Source organism: Ambystoma mexicanum, chromosome 2q (genome assembly GCF_040938575.1).
Source record: "Ambystoma mexicanum isolate Mex_15411 chromosome 2q, UKY_AmexF1_1, whole genome shotgun sequence".
NCBI classification, from domain to species: Eukaryota; Metazoa; Chordata; class Amphibia; order Caudata; family Ambystomatidae; genus Ambystoma; species Ambystoma mexicanum.
In genome coordinates, this window is record NC_090924.1 from 674533445 (window position 1) to 674554569 (window position 21125).

The 21125-nt window shown below is 49.1% G+C and overlaps 1 protein-coding gene across 4 annotated transcripts in view; it reads right to left on the reverse strand.

Annotated features, from left to right (window-relative positions):
- Positions 1–21125, reverse strand: part of USP7 (ubiquitin specific peptidase 7) — a 2259762-nt gene that overhangs the window by 898456 nt on the left and 1340181 nt on the right. For all 4 annotated transcript variants that reach the window (XM_069647850.1, XM_069647849.1, XM_069647847.1 and 1 more), the window contains exon 15: positions 3453–3583. In XM_069647850.1, coding sequence (XP_069503951.1) covers positions 3453–3583 — 131 coding nt within the window. The remainder of the gene's footprint in view (positions 1–3452; positions 3584–21125) is intronic.

The window sequence follows — 21125 nt, forward strand, 5'->3', positions numbered from 1 at the left end:
CAAAGTAATGTCCACACACGGTTGGGGAAAACACAGTCTTCATATAAATAAGGTTCTCATTACATACACAATCACAATAACACTGTACTCTGGCAATACTATAATGGCAAATATATATAGGTCTATGTGGTAACTAATAGATTCCTTTAAAATGCGTCCACGGCTAACAGCCCGACAAAAGCATATGAATCAGATTGTAAGATGAAACAACGATAGACACAGAAAGAAAGCAAGTAAAATCCAGCAATGGCAGAACAGATACCCCATCTACCTAGCGACAGTTCTGTGCGAGGATCCCTCCCTCCCCCAACCTGGGCAACCTGTAAATAAAGCATATTGACAAGCCTAGTCCAATTATGCTGAATATAGTCTCAATTCCTTCTAAAGGTTATACGACCCCAAAGTACCTGGTTTCGTAGTGTTCTTCAGTGAGGCATCACCAGGCCCTTCTTGAGTACACTCCCTTTAAGGCAGGAGCCACTGGTCGCCAAGAGTATGTGAAGAAAAGGGTGAACACTGTCCTTGCGGCACCAGCTTAGGTTCTTGAGGTGCTTGTTGACGATCGGTCGAAAAACATCCTGCAAGCCGAGGCGTGCGGTGCACCTCGGCGACGAGTGTTAGTTGCCGCAAAGAGTTATTGAAGAACTGCTGCCCAGCAAGGATGTCAGCGGTCTTCAGGTTGCAGGAAACCCACAGGTGGATCCTCCTCGGTCGTCGGCGGCCTTTACTTTCTCCGGCAGGAGGAAAGTGGATGGTTACGAGCAAGGGAGTTCTTGGATCAAATGTATTGGGCAAAGGAGCCGCTCCGGTCGGCGATGGCGGTTGTCAACGGTGATTCGAGAGTCGGACATCCAGGGAGATTTGAAAAAAATCAGCTGGTGCACGATGGTCAATTGTAGCTCTGGAAGAGGTCTCCTAGCCAGGTCCTTTCTTGGATCAGTTCCTTGACAGTCACGCAGGTTTCAGATTAACGAAGGACAGCAGCAGCAGTTCTTATTCCAGTGGGCTTCAAGGTTAAGCATCAAGTATAAACTTCAGCTTCTGAAGAATTCCATCAGTGAGAGGCCATCAGATAAACTGTTGATCTCTAATTCACTCTCCTGGGTCACACTCGGGCAACCAATAATTCAGAAGGGCATTCAGGCAGTCTGGCAGCCAAACAGGCTCACAGAGCATTCAGGCCATTCTTCTCCATCCAGACACTCGCAACACAGAATGTGGATTCGGTAAAGCACTCTGCCATTCAGCACTCCACACTGCAATCATACCAGTTTTGGGTAGGGCTGTCTCAGTCATTAACCACCAGATACTTAACATGAAATGCATATTCGTCACACACTCCATTCACCCAGGTCCCACCCCACGGCCGTACCCACAACAGTCATCGGACAGGCTCCAGCAAGTCTGCCCTGGACTTCCCCACAAGACCATATATGGAACTTCCACCCAGCAGCCAGTCAGGGGGAAGGGACAGATTTAGGGCTTCCCGGGACTTAACATGCAATAGAATACAAGAGGCGACAGGGGCAATCTTGTTTCCTATCAGGAATCAACTGATTCCAATGGCAGGGCCCCGGTGTCCCAAAATAGAGGATACTCAGAGCACCCATCAAATTCAGCATGGAGCTGCCACCAGCCCATACCCTGCTCTGTAGGCCACACACAGGTGCCCACAAACATACCCTACGAGTACAGCATTGTACTCCCACCCAGGGGTGTCATAAGAGTATCCCAAGGGTCTGTTCACCAAACCAAAAAGAGGAAACGCCGCACTGGCAGGAGTCCCACATGAACTCCTGCTCGGAAAACAAGACCGAACATACATGATAAAGCAATAAAGGATAAGGATATGGAGGCCCTGTCCCTCCAAAGTATTTCCAGCATCACATTTTCAAATGGGATAAAACGCAGCCTCCCTCCTGGGAGGAAGGGACACGCTTGCCTTTGGGGTGCACCTTGCGGGTCTGCCTTCGAAGCCTTTGAGCGGGAAGCCACCAACACCTTGATGGTAGGGGGCGCATTTGTCGGGTGTACCTGGGCCTTCATGGTCAGGACTTGTCCTGCTTGGCCTTCTCCTTAGGGGGAGGGTCGGAGTCTCGGTCCCCCTGGGCCTTCTCCAGCAGGTTGGCCTTGGACTTCTCTTTGGCCGCCTCTGAGGCCACCTTGAGTTTGCCCGGATGGTCTGACTTCCTCTTGCACGACAATCTTGCGCACTGACTGGTGACTGAAGTCGCTGGAGATGTCGGATGTGGCCTGGCCACCGAGGAGCGCACCGCAACGGAGCTCCTGGTGGCAGTGGACTTGCAGTGCTTAGCCTTTTGTTGGACCCTCGTGGAAGGGGCACCCTCATAGGACTTCGAAGCACGCTCAGCATTCCCAGAACCAGGAGAGGCATGCTCCTGGAACCTGACCTGTGCAGGGGCCTTGATCTGTAGCTATTCCTTCAGCAGTCTACGCCGGTCCTTCATCGTGCGAGCAGAGCGCTCACGGCAGAACGCACAATCTTCCTCCTTGTCAGTCAGATACAGGCAGTAAAGGCATTGGGAATGTTTATCGCTCATATAAACATTCCGCAGACCACAGCCGGTACAAAGCTTGAAAAGATAGGTGGACTCCTTCTCGTCCACCATGATCCACGCAGTGTAGGCCTTGAAGAATCTTCAGGAAGCCTGCACGAAGACAGTATGAAATTCACCCTTGAGGGGCAGCGAGAAATCTGAAAAACGGGTCCCCGTTAATCGGAAGGGTGATCAATGGAGCACAAGGCTTGATTGACTGAAGAATAGAGTAAAACTCTTCCAAAAAAAGTGAAAACATGCAGTAAAAGTTTGAGAGCTAAGCAGGACTCCCAACACTTGAACAAGCTGTAAAAATCTGAAGATGGCTGACAGAGGAGGGGTTTAGGTGAAGTCAAGTCATTGGCTGGGGGCAGTATGACCCAGAGACCAGTGATTGGTTGTTGGGAGAAAGACAGTTCAGAAATTAAAAACTGATTTTCTCTTTTACCGAGGATTCCTTGCCTGACGACGTGGAATATTCATGAGCATGTGAATCCATGCCAGACCCCATGCTGGAGAACATGAAATTATCTAGTGTCAATGGTGCATCACAGTTTCCACTACTTGGGAGAGTGCAAGAAAGGATGGGTATGTTTGTGGCATAATTAACGGATATTTCAACGTCGCAGAATCAGGATATCTCAAACCTTTTCAAAATTAGGAATCTGTAGAGAGAAGTTTAAGTTACAGCCCAAGTAGAGGAAGCATAGAGATGAAAGAAATGTGGAAGTGCACTGGTACGATTCAAAAACAGCATATCAAGTTGTACGTCTTGAGACCTATGCAATTTTCACTACATTAATTCATAGCCTTTGGTACAAAATGACATGAAAGGGCAAAAGAAAGCTTTGGAATTAGCAAGTAGTTTCCGTGAGGTTTAGCTTAAACGCTGACCTGCACTTGCATGTAGAGATGTGCTTCTTGTCGTTCCTTCCGCTTTTGGGCCTCTATTCTTTTTTCTTCCTGCAACCTTTCCACAAGTTGCTGTGGAATGTCATTGTCTGTGACCGCTAACAAAACTTCACCTACAATGGAAAGGTTTTGTTAAATGATTACAATTGTTGCCAGTCTTAACTACTGTGAACATCCAATTACCAACACTTGTTATAAACACTCATCAAGGATGCAAAGTCACAAACTCAATAACAAGCACGGAACAAGTTACTTACCTGTAACTGTTGTTCTCCAGCATGGGTCTGGCATGGATTCACATGCACATGAATATTCCCTGTCGTCGGTCTGGGAATCCTCGGTAAAGAAAAAATAAGTTTAATTTCTGAACTGTCTTTCTCCTAAGAACCAATCACTTAGCTCTGGGCCATACTGCCCCAGGCCAATGACTGCCCTCTATCTATCTAAGCCCCTCCTCTGGCAGCCATCTTTAGATTTGGTAGCATGTAAAGTGGCAGTAGGACAAAGAAGAGCGCAGAGGGGTAGGCGGGAGGGTTCGCATGTGAATCCATGCTGGAGAACAACATATACAGGTAAGTAACTTGTTCCTTCTCCACATGGGGTCCGGCATGGATTCACAGGCTCATGAATAAATACAAAGCAGTACACACAGGCACAACCACGGGAGGTGGCAAAAGCTCAACATAAGCATATATTACCTCTTCACAAGGCTCACCTTCAAGCGAACAGGTTGCGCAGCACCGCTTGCCCGACTCTAGACACCTCCCTGGAATAGATGCAGTAGAACTTCATGAAGGTGTGCCTCAACCTCCACGTAGCAGCCGTGCAGATGTCCAGCAGGGGCACACAAGACAAACGCTGTAGTTGCAACGATCGCTCTGGTCGAATGGGCTCTCAGACGGCCAGGCAACGGTCGGTTTGCCAACCGGTGACAATGGGTGATGCAATCAGAGAGCCACCTGGAAATGGAAGCCTTGAGTTGGTCTTCCCATGGTTCACAGGGCCAAAGTTCACGAGAAATTAGGACGTCTTCTGGAAACTCTCCATGCGGTCCACGTAGAACTTCAGCATTCTAGCCACATCCAGTGAGTGTAAAGTCCTCTTGGCTGGCTGTGATGCTGGAAATGCATTGGAGGGACAGGGCCTCGATATCCTTGTCCTTTATTGCTTCATCATGTATGTTCTGACTTGCTTTCCACGCAGGAGTTCATGTGGGAGTCATGGCGGTGCAGCTCTTCCTCTTTTTGGTTTGTTGAACAGACCCTTGGGATACCCTTATGGCACCCATAGGTGTTAGTACGATGCTGTACTCCTAGTAAATGCAGTGTGGAGTTCTGAATGGCTTGGTACTTGTCCCAATACACATTCCTTGTTGCAAGTGTCTGAGAGGGAGGAGAATGGCCTGAATGCCCTGTGAGCCTGATTGGCTGGCTGACTGAATGCCCACCTGACTGATGGGATGCAGTGCTAGAAATTGTTCAGAAGCTGAATTCGAAACTGATGCTTGACCTTGAAGGCCACTGGAAGACGACGGACCGCTGCTGCTGTCCTTTGCTAATCTGAAAGCTGCTTTGCCTTCAAGGAACTGATCCAAGAGAGGACCTGGCTAGACTACCTCTTCCCGAGCTACGAGGGACCATCATGCACCAGCTGAACTTTGCCAAATCTCCCTGGATGTCAGACTCTCAAAAGGCTGCCGACCGGACATGGGCACCGCCGCAGAATCCGAAGAGAAGCGCCTGGACATTGAAGTCCATCACCGTCGACAACCGCCATCGCCGACCAGAGCCGCAGTGCTCCTTTGCCTAAGAACATTGAAACACAGACTCCCTTGCTCATCGTCAACTGCTTTGGTCCTGCTGGAGAAAGCCAAGGCTGCCAACTACTGAGGAGAATCCGCCCGTGGGTTTCCCGCCACCCGTAGACCGCAGAGATGCCAACGACTCGAGGCCCTTGCTGGGCCCAAGTTCTTCATTCACGTCTTGCGGCCACAAACACTAGTCAAGGTGCACCCACACCTCAGCTTGCAGGACGTTTGACCGATCGTCAACGAGCACCGCAAGAACCGAAGATGGGGTCAAGATGGGATCTTGACCATCAGTGGCTCCTGCCTTAAAGGGAGCCGCTAAAGAAGGATCCGTCGTCGACAACGCTATTCCAGGAACATTGGGTTGTAGAACTATTTAGAAAAAGAAAAAAACCTTTTCAACAATATATGGACTGGGCTTGTACTACATCTTTATTTACAGGTTGCCCAGGTGGGGGGATACTCATACAGAACTGTGCCCAACGGTAGTGGCCCAATATTCTGCCTATTATAACCAACTGCTTTCATCCTATGTCTATTGTTGGTTCAGTATATTACTTGATTTGTGTGTCATTTAAGCAAATTACAGTTCAGGCACTTTAATGAAATTAAATAGAAATTGTGGTTACACGTAGAACTGTGTATATATTTGCCGTTGAAGATTATCTGAGCACAAAGTGAGTTATTGTGTATATAACCTTGACCCTTCATTATATAAAGACTGTTTTCACCAATAGTGTGTGGACATTCCTTTGTGGTTGCTTGGGGACCACACTGTACGTAAGAACGAGCCTGCATCACCTCCTGAAAGCTAGGCCAATGGTCAGTGGAGATGGAATTCCGCACGCTGACTAACTTTGCCAGCCGGCCTCTCACGGCCAGTTCAATCCTGCTTGCACGTAGAAGGGCCACCTTGGGGACCCTTGTGATGACGTCCTCCTCCGAAGGCCATGGAGCGGCCCCTATATTGTCTCCTGGGTTAAAGAACGGGAGGGCTGGCGGTAAGAAGAGACCCCGCCAAACCACTTGGAGGATCCTGGGGACTTGCCGCCTGAGGTCCGAAAGGACTGCTTCCGTTGCTGAAGAGTGCCCAAAGCACACGTTGTCTCCGTGTCCGTCTTGATGGCTTGGAAAAACTTATCCACAGCCTTCCCCAACAAATTGTCCCTGTCGAAGGGCATGTCCAGTACTTTCAACTGAACGTCCTGACAAAAGTTGGTGGCCTTGAGCCAGCCACGATGAAAGTATACGCTGTTGCCCATTTGACGTACACCCTGCATCGGCGATGTCCGTGGCCACCATGATGGCGTGTTCCGACACCATCTCACCTTCCTGTAGAATTTCCAGCACTTCCGACCTATCATCGTTGGGGAGGAAGTCCAGGATGGGCGCGATCTTGAACCACAACTCCCGGTCATAACGAGCCGCGGCCTTGATGGTAGTCGCAGCAGAATAGATGACCCGTTGTCCCATGGCATCTAACTTCTTGCTCTCGCTGTCTGGTGGGGAGGAGGAAAAACCTCGCAAGCACTTCTTACTGGCCGCCACGGACATCAGAGTCTGGAGAAGGCTGAACCCGTAAGCACTTGTACGCGGAGTCTGGCACCCTGTACTTCTCGAGGCAATCCCTCTTCGCAGGGGCCGTGGAAAGGTTCATCATGAGAGCCAAACCTTCGTCCCAAAAGTCATCCAGGAGTGGGACTGAGGATGGTCTTCCTCTTCGCCTCCCTGCACTGATATAGGTAGCCCTACCCCTTCCGGAGCGAGCTGAAATATTTTAGACACTCTGGAGATCAAGTGGAACAAGCCAATCTCGTCCGGATGTGAAAACCTGGGTGGCAGAGACGGGAGGTCCCCTAATCGGCCGCCGTCGTCCATGGCCATCGTCACTGTGTCCGTTTCATCCCACCGGGGGTGGTGAGGGTGTGGGGAGAGGGAGCGACGGGGGTAAGGAGGCAGAGGGTGTACAATAGGCATCTTTGTCTGAATTTCAGACCAGCGTATGCAGAGCCGAGAGGACGTCCACCGAAAGGTCTCTAGGAGTTACCTGAGGTGGGGTTGGTAGCTGAGGTGCAGGCGGAATAGGTCGCTGGGGAACCGGTTGTGAGCCCAACCCTGTCGCCATGCTGCCCTTCCTCGACGGTGTCCTCGCCGTCGTCACCTTCATCTGCGCACTCGCCGTAGGGCCGGCTCCCTACGTTACCCTCCTCCTGGACGGTTTGCAGACAGGTGAGCTCCTCCTCAGAGGAGATATCTGTACCCTGGAGTGCCACTGCACCCCCCACCCCCTTCTTTGCTTCCAGTGGATACGGTCTCGGTGAGATGACGGGCATCCTCTTCTCCGTGTCTTCTCTATGGGCCGGAGCGCAGCCTCCCTCCTGGCAGGAAGGGAGACCCTGGTCTTAGGGGTCACGTTCAGAGGGACCGTCTCGGCGGCCTTCGCCATAGACGCTGCCACCCCCTCGATGGAAGGCTGGGCCTTCACAGTCAGAGGCGGAGCCTTGTCCTGCTTGGCCTTTTCCTAAGGGGGTGGGTGCGAGCACCGCTCCCCCTGGGACTACTCCGGTAGGACAGACTTGGGTCTCTCCTTCAGTTTGTGTGGATGGTCCGACTTCCTCTTGGCCGAAGAGCCTAAGCATTGACTAGTGACGGAGGCTGGAGACATCAAACGCGCCCTGGCCGCCGAGAAGCCTGTCGCAACGGCGCTCCCAGTGACCGTGTACTCGCGGTGCTTAGCCTTCTGTTGGATACCCGCGGGAGGGGCACCCTCAAAGATCATAGAAACCCGCTCAGCTTCTTTGTAACTGGGAGAGGCATCCTGCTGGGACTCACCCAGAACAGAGGCCTTGGCCTGTAGCCACTCTTAGGCAGAATCCTGTGCAGTGCCCTTTGCGATCCCTACACACAATTAAGACTACAAGTGGCAATACAAGTTCACCTTTGTTACAAGCCTGTACTACTATGCTAAAGTGGTAGCAGAAGCGGAGCAGCCAGGCTTATCTCAAGAGTATATGAACAGTAGCAGAGATTACACAAAGGGACCACAATTACTGTGACTAAAGCAAACCCTGACTCAAGGTTTCAGGTAAAAAATATAAGTACATTTATTTTTAAACCATCTGTAAAACACTTCCATAAATTCAAAACCACATGAAAAATACACTACACACAACCAATCCTCTTGGCACAGAATAACTCAAGGTAAGTACCTTATATTTTGGCGGACCGGTGTTGTGAAACAAAAGACATTACCGGGAATACATATGCAATCACTTTTTGACAGCTCGGACGTATTAAAGAAACGCATATCCGCGGTAAGAAATGTTACCGGGGCAAAAACACACTTACCACCTCGGCTAACCAGAGAGAGGTGGAGGCAAAAATCATAGGCAATACTTTTGTCAAGGTAGACAGAATCAGAGAATACTCGCTGACAGAAATACAAAAGTCAATAGGCTGGAGCCAGTGTCAAGTGGAACCGGGTTCCAGTTGTCGAGGATCACACAGACAGTTCAAGATTCAACATTGCCAGGAGTACATGGCTATTGTCAACAGAGGAAGGAAACGTTATGAGGGAAGGAAGACCAGGGCAAGCTTTTGAGGAGGAGAAAAGGGATTCACCCTAGTTCCTCGAAGCAGAACACAGTACCTTATTCAAGGAAGAAGCTGGTGCCACAGCAGTTCTTGGTAGTTTCCTGCAGACCCACGGTTCCTGGTGCTTCGGTTATGGAGACGAGAAGGACGACATCTGGAGCAGCGACAGTGAATAAAAGGTGCGCTCCTTTAAAAAAAAAACAGGAGAGGCTCTTCAGATGGCTATCCGGACCACTACAGCAGTGTGCAGCGATTTCGACCACGAAGAGGATCCTCTGGCTGTGGAAGATGAGCTGGTTGACCCCACCAGGCTCAAGGGACGAAGACTCCGGACTGGATCTTCTCTGGTCATCGAAGGGTAGATGGCTCAGGACTCCAGCAGGGCGTCACCGGGACGGGGTAGTTGCAGCAGCAGTCTTCTCTGCTTCTCTTCGGTTCCTTGTAGTTCCAGTGGCGACTGACTTCTAGCCCAAGTGTACTGCCTTTTATGCAAAAATCCCCCATTCACACAGCCTGGCTGTCAATCACGCAGCAAGGGGGTTGTCCAGCCCGGACAACCACCTCAGTCAATCGTGGCAAAGTGCGACTTGGGTTCCTAGGATACCCTGTGCAGGGGGAGACTACACCACTCCCTCACATTCAGCCCACCCAGGCACCCAGAGGAGGGTTTCTTGGCAGAATCCCACCAAAAGACTGAACAAAGAAGGCAAACCTGGTTTGCCGTGCAAAGTAAAACACAAGAAGGTCTTTAACAAAAAGAAATGGTGAATAAACCCGACCGGAGGAAAAAAAGAAAGAATATTTGCTCAAGCGGGTTTATGTTCGAGGCCAATATAATAGCCTAAAAAAATACCATGTTTATATAGTATAATCGCGGTAGAAAAAGTTCGGGTAGATACCACTGCCACCAGCCAAGTCAAATTGTTAAGAGCAAAACAATGCTCCAGGAGGGACAGATGAAAAGGGCTAAGGATGAACCCTTTCCAATACGCCATGTAAGATGGGGTGTACTGGATCTGTGGTTATTTGACTTTGTAAAGTTAATGGCAACTTTAACCTTTTCTGGGGGACAGGAGTCAGCCCCATAATTGGAGTCGGTCGGTGGGGAGTCTCAAAGACAACCCTGTGTCACTGCACTGAAGGTGCTGTATAACACAAAAAGTGGGGCTCATGGAGTGGTGTAGCTCCAGAGCCCAAGATGACACAAACAGTAGAAATACACATGGCAAAACACATGTAAGAGCGGGAAAAAAGCTCACACTTTTACCAAGTGGAAAAAATAAACCCCGGAAATCCAGCAAAGCTGCTGAGGGACTCACTAGGTGGGGAAATTAGCCATAAATGAGAATTCTCCCCATCACCCAGTCAGGCTGGGAATCCTTGGTAAACAGAAAAACAGTTTCACTTTAAACCTGTATTTCTCCATTAAACCAATCAATGTCCTCTGGGTCATAATGCCCCCATCCGATGACAGTCCTCTCCATAAGCCCCTGCCAGCGGCAGCCATCTTCAGATTTGGAAAGCACGTAAAGTGTCAGTATGATCAAGAAGACCGGAGGGATGGTTCGCATTTGAATCCATGCCAGTTGCTGGAGAAATTATAAATTACTTACCGTAGTGACTAACGTACTCTTAATCCATAGTCCCCTTTCCTCAATACTGTATGGGCACCCCTTGCTAGCGATGGGAGACGGAACCTTTTTCACCCGAAAAAACCTTCGTCCCCTTTAAATTTAGAGGCGCCCAGGGGTGCAGCCCTGGGAGCATGCGCTGCCCTGACTCTGCCCTCCGGCACCCCACTGACATCGGCAATAAATTTAACCTTGCCTAATGCCACCAGTATTTTTAAGTGGCGAGGATGGTGGGACATATGGAGGAAACTGAACAATGGACTAAGAACATTAGTCACTACGTTGAGTAACTTATAATTACTCTTACGTCCTGTCCCCTTTTCTCCATACTGCATGGGCGATTACAACTGAATGTAGCCACAGGGTGGAGAGGAGACCCTCCTAAAGCAAATAGGTTCCCGAGAACCGCTTGTCTGAAAGCCGCATCACATCTAGAGCCGGCATTCAAACAGTAATGCTTGCAGAAAGCCGAGGGAGTGGCCCAAGTGGCCACCCTGCTTATGACTTGCCAATGGACATGGTGCTAAAATAGATGGCCGTTGCCTTGGCCCTGACTGCGTGGGCGTTCATGTTCGCCGGAAGCGGCTTGTGCTGCCCTTGTATGCTTCTTTGATGGCAGAGAACATCCAGCGTGATATGGAGGCCCGATAGCCTGATCTTGCACCGACGAAAGTGACAAATAGGGCGTCTGACTTGCAGAAGCCCTTGGTCCTGTCAAAGTAGAATTCCAGGGCACGCCTGACATCAAGGCAGTGCAGAACTCTCTACCTCGTCCTTAGGATCAGCAAAAAACATAGGAAGGACTATTTCCTCATTCAAATGGAAAGCAGGCAGCATCTTCGGCAGAAATGCTGGGTGCGTTTGCAGGACTACTTTGTCCCTGTGAAAGGTAGCATATGGTTCTGAGGCGACCAGCGCCTGGATCTCGACTATTCGCGTCGAGGTTAGGCCTACCAGTAAGACCGTCTTGATGGCGACCAGCCTGGTGTCCACAGATGCCATTGGCTCGAACGGTTTGTGCGCCAGGGCGCACAAGACTATGTTCAGGTCCCACACAGGATGTGGCCTCCTGATGGGCAGGTAGAGCCTTGCGAGCCCCATAAAATGTTGACAATCGGATTGGAGCAGGCGAAGGTGCGCCGAGTGGGCAAGGTGCGCCGATTAGAGTACATTATCCAAAGTCCATGCCATAGGGTAGATTTCCTTGGAGTCTGCCAAGTGGCAGAACCTGGTCCATTTACTTTTATACTGTGCCCTGGTAGCCTTGCCCCTGGCGTCCTGTATGATCTCCAGATTGGCGTGGGAGAGGTTGAGTTGCCCTAGCATTACCTGCTCAGGAACCACGCTGTGAGGGCTAGTTTCTGTGGTGCGGGGTGGACGTCCCGGCCCCCCCTGCTGCACCAGAAGATGTGTTGGGTCCGTAGGAAGATGAATGGGTGGCATCTCTGAGAGGCTGAGCAGCTCTGAGAACCATGGCCTGGTCAGCCGCCATGGAGCTATTAGAATGATGTTGAGCTGGCGAGACTCCTTGATCATGCAAATCACGGAATCAGCGGAGTGGGCGGGAAGGCGTACGCGGTCATGCTGTTCCACTTAATCCGAAATGAGTTGCCCAGGGAGCCAGGGCCCTGTCCCTGCCAGGATGCAAATTTAGGGCACTTCCTGTTGTGCCAAGTGGCAAAGAGAACCACCTGGGGGAGGGCCCCATCTGCAGAAGATCTCCTGAATAACGAGGTTGTTTAGCTGCCACTCGGAATGGTCAGTTTTCAACCTGCTGAGCCTGCCCGCCTTCAGGTTGGAAGATGGACTGCCCTGAGGTAGATGTCATTTTGCAGGGCCCACTCCCACATGCTGATTGACAGTCTGCACAGAGGATGGGATCTGGTGCCTCCCCGCTTGACATAGTACATGCTGGTGGAGTTGTCAGTCTGGTTGAGGACAACCTTGCCCCTGAGAAGTGGAAGGAAGGCTCCGAGCGCTAGCCAGACGGCTTTCAGCTCCAACAATTGATGTGGTGCTCCTGCTCCTGTCGAGTCCAGGTGCCGTGGACCAAGATATTCCAGGTGTTAGGCAGAATCCTGTGCAGTTCCCATAGGGAGCACCACAGAAGATTAGGACTACAGGTGAGAGCAATAAATCCCCTTTGGTATCAGTCTGTACCACAAAGAATTAGTTGGTAGCTGTGGCTGAGCAGTCAGACCTATCTCAAGAGGGAGATGAGCAGTATTCAGGGTGTACACAATAGGCTTACAGTACTATGGCACAAGGAAACACTGACCAAAGCTCTGTATTAGAAAAATAGATGAACAAGTTTCTTCTTACCTTGTAACGTTCTTTCGATGGGATGTTCCTCCGACGTATTCCTTATCTTGAAAGATTACATCCCAGCTTGACGGCCTCAGACATTTTTTCAGTAGGGGGCGTTGCGCTTCGACGTCCCTCGAGCTAGTGTCCCTCGGCGCCGACGTCATCGTGCGTATAAATGGACTCAAGCAGCGGCCGTTGCTCAGTTTCGTTTTGAAGCTTGAAATTACTGTGCATGCATTGGTTATTGACCTTGAAGGAGCGCAAACTGCAACTACAAGGGAAGTTTTATTACGGGGATGGATGGGAGGGGCGATAAGGAATAGGTTGGGGGAACATCCCATCGAAAGAACGTTACAAGGTAAGAAGTAACTTGTTCTTCGAAGGGATTGTGTCCTCCAACGTATTCCTTATCTTGATAGACTCCCATAGCAGTGGTGTGAAAGAGGAGGTGGGAGTAAAATTGGAATATTCCCCTTTAAGAATGAACCGAATCTAACACAGCTTTGCCAAATCTCGTCTCCTGGCTAAAGGAGGAATCCAGACTATAGAATTTTCTAAAGTTATGTGCGGACGACCATGTGGCAGCCGCACATATGTCCCGAATCGGTACCCCTCTTTGGAGAGCCGAAGAGGCTGCGATACCCCTCGTTGAATGAGCCCTAAGATGTTGAGGGGGTCTTTCCTTGCCAATTTGTAGCATTCTAGAATGGCTAAAATAATCCATCTTGAAATGGTCTGTTTTGTGATTGGCCATCCTAATTTGTGTCCTGCATAACCTACAGTTGGTCTGCTTGCCTTATCCTAGCAAGTCTGTTGATATAAAAACTCAAGGCACACCTTGGATCCAGCCTATGTAGCCTCTCTTCCTCTTTGCCTGGATGGAGAGGAGGCTAGAATGAAGTTAAGGTTATTTTCTGAGTGATGTGGAATTCAGAGACCACCTTTGGGAGGAAATTAGGCTTCACTTGTAAGACAACTTTGTCTTTGTGAAAAATTGTATGAGGAGGTTTGCAAGATAGAGCTTGTAATTCGCTCACTCTTCGGGCAGATGTTAGAGCCACAAGGAAAACTGTTTTAAGGGTGAGAAATCTTAATGAACAAGAATGGAGTGGTTCAAAAGAAGTACCCATCAGAAAATTTAAGACTAGATTTAAGTCCCACAAGGGAACTTGGAACGGCTTTGGGGGATAGACATTAGTTAACCCCTTCAGAAATTGGATTACTAGGGGTAATTTGAAATAAAATGGCTCCTCCGCAGTGCGCTTAAAGATTGACAGCGCTGCGAGGTAGCCCTTGATGGTACCAACTTGAAGACCTTAATCCGCCAAATAGAGCAAAAATAATAACACCATTGGTGTACTGCATGAAAAGGCTTCGATTTTCTTTTCTCTACACCAGCTGCAAAATCTGTTCCAACGGCAGCGGTATAAAGTCTTTGTTGCGGGCCTTCTAGCTCAAAGCAACACCCCCATGACGTCATCCGGGAGGTCTCGATCCTTGCTTCTCAACCTTTCAGAAACCAAGCGTGAAGGTTGAGGGTTCTGATGCCTGGATGGAGAACCTGACCTCCCTTCAGCGAGAGCAGATCCTCTTTTTGCAGAAGACAAAATCGGAGGGCAGATGGACATGTCCAGAAAGTCCGGGTACCACGTTCTCCTGGCCCAATCCAGGGCAATTAGGATCATAGTCTTCCGGAATCTTCTCAACCTCCTGATCATCTGAGGAATGACAGGGACTGGAGGAAACGCGTATATAAGTGGAAACTCCCAGTCTACTATGAACGCGTCCCCTAGAGCTCCTCTCGGGGGGAATTGCCTTGAACAAAACTGAACGCACGTCCTGTTGATACTGGTGACAAATAGATCCACTTGAGGGGTTCCCCAAAGGGCCAAGATCTCTTGCAGGACTTCCTGAGCTAGCTCACACTCGTGGGAGACTGTGCTCTGCCTGCTCAGAGCGTCCGCTGTCAAGTTCTTCTCTCCGGCTAAGTGAACTGCTGATAGAGAGATTCCTTCTTGAATTGCCCAAAACCAGGGCTGCATCGCCTCTCTGCACAGTGGCAGTGATCCTACGCCTCCTCTTTTGTTGAGGTAGTGCATGGCCACTGTGTTGTCCGTCATTAGGACATTCTTCCCCTGTACAGATGGCAGAAAAGCCTTCAGTGCTAGTCTGATTGCTCTCAGCTCTAACAGGTTGATGTGTAGTCTGGACTCCGATGGAGACCAACGTCTGCTGATGGTCAAGTCGTTGGCATGGGCTTCCCACCCTGTTAATGAGGCATTCGTGACTACTGTTATCTCCGGCCATGATTGCCAAAAATGTTCTCCTTTGAAGATGTTCTCCTGACAGGCCCACCACTGAAGGTCTCGAGCCACTCTGTCCGAGACTTGAATGAGATCTGACATTCTTCCTGAGAATTGCGACCACTGGGTTCTTAGTGCCCACTGGAGGGATCTCATTCTCAGGCGAGCGTCTGGCACTAGGAAGATGCAGGATGCCATGAGGCCTAGCAACCTCAAAAAGTCGAAGGCTGGTAGACGTTGGGCATTTTGAAATTTGGTGACCATCTGTAGAATATCTTGAGCCCTCAACTCTGGTGGCGAGGCTTTTCGTAGTGAAGTGTCCAGGACTGCCCCAATGAACTTGAGTCTCTGATGGTATCATCTGAGACTTATTTAAGTTGAGGGAGAAGCCCAGCTTGTAAAGGAAATGGCAGACACAATCTAGCTGGATCTAAGCTTGTTCCGAAGATACTGCTCTGATCAACCAATCGTCCAGGCAGGGGTAGAGGTGGATCCCTTCCCTACTTAGACTTGCAGCCACTAATGACATTAGCTTGGTGAAGACCTTCTGGGCTGAGGTCAGCCCAAATCGCAGAAGTACAAATTGATAGTGAGAGTTGCCAATTGTGAACCTCGGGTATTACCTGTGTTTGATAAGGATTGGCACATGGAAATAAGCATCCTGAAGGTCCAGAGATACCAACCAGTCCTGAAGCTGGAGGGCCTGGAGGATCTGGGAAAGGGTTACCACCTTGAACTTGTCTTTCCTGAGGAATTTGTTCAATTCCATCAAATCCAAGATGGGTCTCAGTCCTCGGTCCTTCTTTGGTACTAAGAAGTAGGGAGAATACCAACCCTTGTTCCTCTCCGCTACAGGTACCGGTTGTATGGCACCCTTCTCTAGCAAGTCTAAAATCTCCTGCATAAGGAGCGGGTCTGGAAGCTTCAAAGAGTTGTTCCCCGGTGGATGACTGAGGGGTGTGAAGGAAAGGCAGGCAATAACCTTGGGCAACTGTCTCCAATGCCCAAGCATCTTACATAATAGCCTGCCATTCTGCCAGATGTTGATTTAACCTGCCCCCTACTGGTGTCTTGTGAAGTGAGACATCAGAGGGGTTTAGAAGCGGCTGATGCAGATGCCGAGGGTAAAGCGGCACCTGCTGCTGCGGTTTTTGTACCTTTTCCCCCCGTCCACCACGGGAGAGCCCTGTTGAGCTGGCTGTCCTCTGCCTTTTCCGAATGCGGAGTAAAAGCGAAAGGACCTACCCCTCCAGGAGGTTCCTGAGGGGTGATTCAGAGTGTCAGATTGCAGCTCCAAGAGATTTTGCTGCTGCCTTGGATGTTTGTAACTTCTCCAGGCTGTCATCAGCCTTCTTACCAAATAAAGAAGTGCCGTCAAAGGGCATGTTCAAAAGTCTGGCTTGTACATCTGGAGCAAAACCACACTTAGACAACCATGATTGTGGTACTTGCGGCCATGGCCCTCCTGATACTGTCAGCAGAATCAATGCCAGTTTGAAGGGACTCGCAAATTGCATCTTTCCCATCTTTGATGATGTTTAAAAAGGTTTGCCTTTCCTTTCCTTCTGGGAGACAGTCAGCCACGGATGAAGCACACTCCAAAAGTGTATGGCTGAATCTTGCAAGTGTTCAAGTGGCGTTAATAGATTTAAGCGCCATGCTACATGCTGAAAATACTTTGACATAGCGTCAAACCTTTTATCGTTCATGTCCTTGGAATACTCATGTCTACTATTGATGAAGTTGCTGATTGTACAACCAAACTCTCTGGAGTTGGATGTTTGCACAAGTATTCTGGATCTGTAGCAGATGCCCTGTATTTGGCGGATAGTTTCTTGTTAACTGCAGGGATAACTTTAGGAGTTTCCCAATTAGCAGAGATCTTTCTTTGCAGAGCATTATGAAAAGGAACAGGATCTTCCTGTGGACCTTTAACTAAAATGTCAGTAATGTCATCGTGCTGAAAAGGTGGTGTAGGTGTAGACCACCCCATGAATTCAATTATTCTAGCCATCAGAACCCTAAAAGGTGTCTCAGCATGCTCCCCAGGGTCTGGTTTAGCAAACTAATTCTGGAGAAGTATCAAAACCACTTGCCGCATGTAAAGAGTCTTGAAGATCTTTTAACCTGTTCTTTTCAGAGATAAATTCCTCTGGTATGGGTGTTGCGGTCCTTTGTAAACCATAAGGTCTCATGGTCGGAATCCTCCCCTTCCTCACATATAGACGACAAAGCTCTAAAATAATCAGACCTAGGGTATTGTTTAAAACCCATTTCTAGAGCAGAGGGGGCTAAATTGGTTGTCACCGTTTGAGACAACGTAGTTGTCGACATGGAAGTCAAAGACTTCGACAAACCTGAAAAGGGCGTCGAAAAAGTTAGAAGAGGCCTCGAAGTAGTCAAGAGGATCGGAATCCTACTCGGAGTCGTCGAAGTTGTAGACGGCATCCTCGAGGTAATGGTCAAGGTCCTCGACACCTCTACTGTCTGAGATGTATTGACAGTTGTAGGTCTGTCTTATCGGCGCCGATATAGGCGTCGAAGACTGTGCCGATGCAACCGATTTATGCGTCGACGGACCCTTCGACAAAGGTGTCGATGACGCAGATTTATGAGTCGAAGAAACCTTCGACGACGGCGTTGGTGACGCGGACTTACTGCCTTTACTCGAGGGTTCATGACGCTCTCGGGTAGTCTTTCGCCAGGTGCAATGACTTGCTGCATTGTTATTTTTCGGGTCTTTCACCCAGGGTATCACCTCGTATCCGAGGGGGTCAAGGCCGCTTTCTCGAAGACGCCAAGCATTTTCTTACGGAATTCCTCCCACTTGGCTGGAGAGCTGTGTTTCGTGGGGCAGGTGACCCTTTTCCGGGGAGACAGAAGACGATGAAGAGGGAGATCTACGACACCTCTTCGAGTGTTTCGATCTCGAAGACTGATGGGAACCGCTTCGAGACCTTGAACGGGAGTGTTTCCTCTGACGACGAGGAGACGAATGTCTCGACTCTGCCGAAGAAACTTTGAGGGAGTAGAAGATTTAAGAGTCTTACCTCTTTCTAGCTTCCCCTTACGCTCCTTCGAGGCTTTTGCCGTCATGGACATACAGTCCTCGCATTCCGAACAGTGATGCTCCGATCCCAGGCACCACAAACCGATCCTGTGAGGATTCGTCAACGATATTTTCTTCCCACAATCAACACTTTTTGAAGCCAGACTGTGGGGTTGACGGTTCGGATGAGGAAGCCATTGAATTAAGATGATATCTTCGAAGAAAGTTGAATCTTCTTGAAGAAAGAACTGAGCAACATGATTCCAAGGCCCACAAAGCGCGGAAAAAAGGAACTGAGCAACAGCCCCTGCGCGAGTCTATTTATACGCACGATGACGTTGGCGCCGAGACGGAGGCTGTCGAGGGACACCAGCTCAAGGGACGTCGACGCGCAGAGCCCTCTACTGAAAAAATGTCTGAGGCCAGCAAGCTGGGATGTAATCTATCAAGATAAGGAATACATCAGAGGACACAATCCCTTCAAAATATATTTATTTTACACACTTCTAGTTAAACACATCTATCACAGTTCTTAAAGCAAGTTAAAGTTGGTCAAAGAAAGTATACACAACTCCCTAGTTAAATTGTAGACAAGTTTGAGCAAGAGTGAAAACTGAGCAAAACAGCACAGGTAAACCAGACACAAATGGCACTCTAGTTATTTCTCACAAGGGAGGGAAAACACAAGTTATACAGAAATATCTTCTTACACATCCTAGCAACATTTTCCATAAGTTTGTGAACCAGATTAAGCGAGGCAGTGCATCAATATAGAAAATACTTAAATAAAAACTGAGCAAAATGGCATTTCACAAGGTTTAAAAGTGTGAAGGAAAGGGTGGTTATAAGAAGTAGGTGCACCAACACATTTCTAGTTGAGAAGCAATCTAGAGAAGGCAGTTCTAAATAATGTAGCCAGAGTCAGTAGGCGTGTGCCAGAGTCAGTGGTACAGGGCAAGGGCCCAGGAGCAAAATGTTCCTGTAGCTGCAGTCAAGTCTTTGGTTAACAAATTGAAAAGGTGGATGCAGAAGTTGAAAGTGTGGTACACCGCACCTTCAGTGTAGTGGCACAGGGTTTTCTTTGAGACTTCCCACTGACTCCATTTTTCTGGGCTGACTACCGTCCCCCAGAAACAGGTAAAGTTGACATTTACTTGTAGTCATTTAAACTGCAGACCCAATACACCCCATCTTACATGGAGTATTGGAAAGGGTTAATTCCTACCCCTTTTTGTCTGTGCCTCGCTGAGCTTTATTTTGCTCTCAACACTAAGACTTGGCTGGTGGCAGTGGCATCTACCGTAAAATTTCTACCGCAATTATACTATATAAACGTGGTACTGTTTTTGGCTATTCTATTAGCCTCAAACTTAAACCCGCTTGACCAAATACTTTTTATTTCGGCTATGGTTGGGTTTTATCGCCATTTCTTTTTGTTAAGTCCTTCTTGTGTTTTACTTTGAGCGGCAAACCAGGCCTCCTTTGTTCACTGACCTTTGGCGGGCTTCTGTCCAGAAGCCCTCCTTTTTGCACCTGGGTGTCTAGGTGGGATGAATGTGAGGGAAGGGTTTAGTAATCCCCTGCACAAGGTCTCCTTGGAGACCCAAGTCGCACTTTGTGTCGATTGGCTGAGGTGGTTGTCTGGGCCGGCCAACCCCCCTACTGAGTGACTGACAGCCAGGCTGTGAGAATGGGGGATTTTGGCATGAAAGGCAGGACTCTTGGGCTGGAAGTCAGAGTCGCCACTGGAACTGCAAAAGAACAAAGACAAGCGTAGAAGAAGACGGTTGCTGCAGCTTCCGAGTCCCGGTGAAGCCCTGCTACAGTCCGGAGCTATCTACCCTTCAACGACAAGAGAGGATCCAGTCTGGAGTCTTCTTCCCTTGAGCCTGGTGGGATCAACCAGCTCACCTTCCACAGTCAGAGGATCCTCTTCTTGGTTGAAATCTCTGCACACAGTTGTAGTGGTCCGGATAGCCATCTGAAGAGCCTCTCCTGTTTTAAAGGAGAGGACCTTTTATTCACTGTTGCTTCGCTGCTGCTGGCCTCATCCCTGGGTAGCGCAGATCGCTCCAGACATCGTCCTTGTCCCCACAACTGAAGCTCTAGGAACCGTGAGCCGGCAGGAACTACCAGGAACAACTGCCGTAGCACCAGCTTTTTTTCATACGAATAAGGTACTGTGTCCAGCTTCGAGGAATTGGGGTGAACCCTTTCTCCTCACCCAAGGCTTGTCCTCTTCTTCCTTCCCTCTTATAACATTTGCTTCCCTTTTGACAAGATCCAAGTACTCCTGGCAATCTCGAATTGTGAACTGTTCTAACCTTGTGATCCTCGACAACAGGGCCCTGTCCCACTTGACACTGGTGAAGGCCTATTGATTTATCTACGTTTTAGAAAGTGTCTTTTGATTCGATCTGCCTTGACAAAAGTATTGCCTATGATTTCTATCCCCAATTTTCTTGTGTTAATTCATGTGCTAAGTGCGTTTGACTACGGTAACATTTCTTCTCACGGGTACGCTTCTCTTTTGTAAAACCGAACTGTCAATACTGTCAAAAAGTGATTGCGTAACAACCCCAGTAAAGTCTGTTTCACAACACCGGTCTGTCAAAACCAAAAGGTACTTAACTTGAATTGTTCTGCACAAGGGGAATTGGTTGTGTGTGGTGTATTTAAGGAACAAGTTACTTACCTGTAACTGTTCTCCAGCATGGGTCTGGCATGGATTCACATGCTCATGAATATTCCCCGTCGTAAAGCCAGGAATCCTCGGTATAGAAAAAAATCAGTATCAGTTTCGTTTCTGATCTCTCTTTCTCAGTAGTAACCAATCACTGGTCTCTGGGTCATACTGCCCCCAGCCAATGACTGCCCTCTCCCTGAGCCCCACCCATGGCAGCCATCCTCGGATATGGTAGCACGTGAAGTGGCAGTATGACCAAGTGAAGAGCCGCAGAGGGG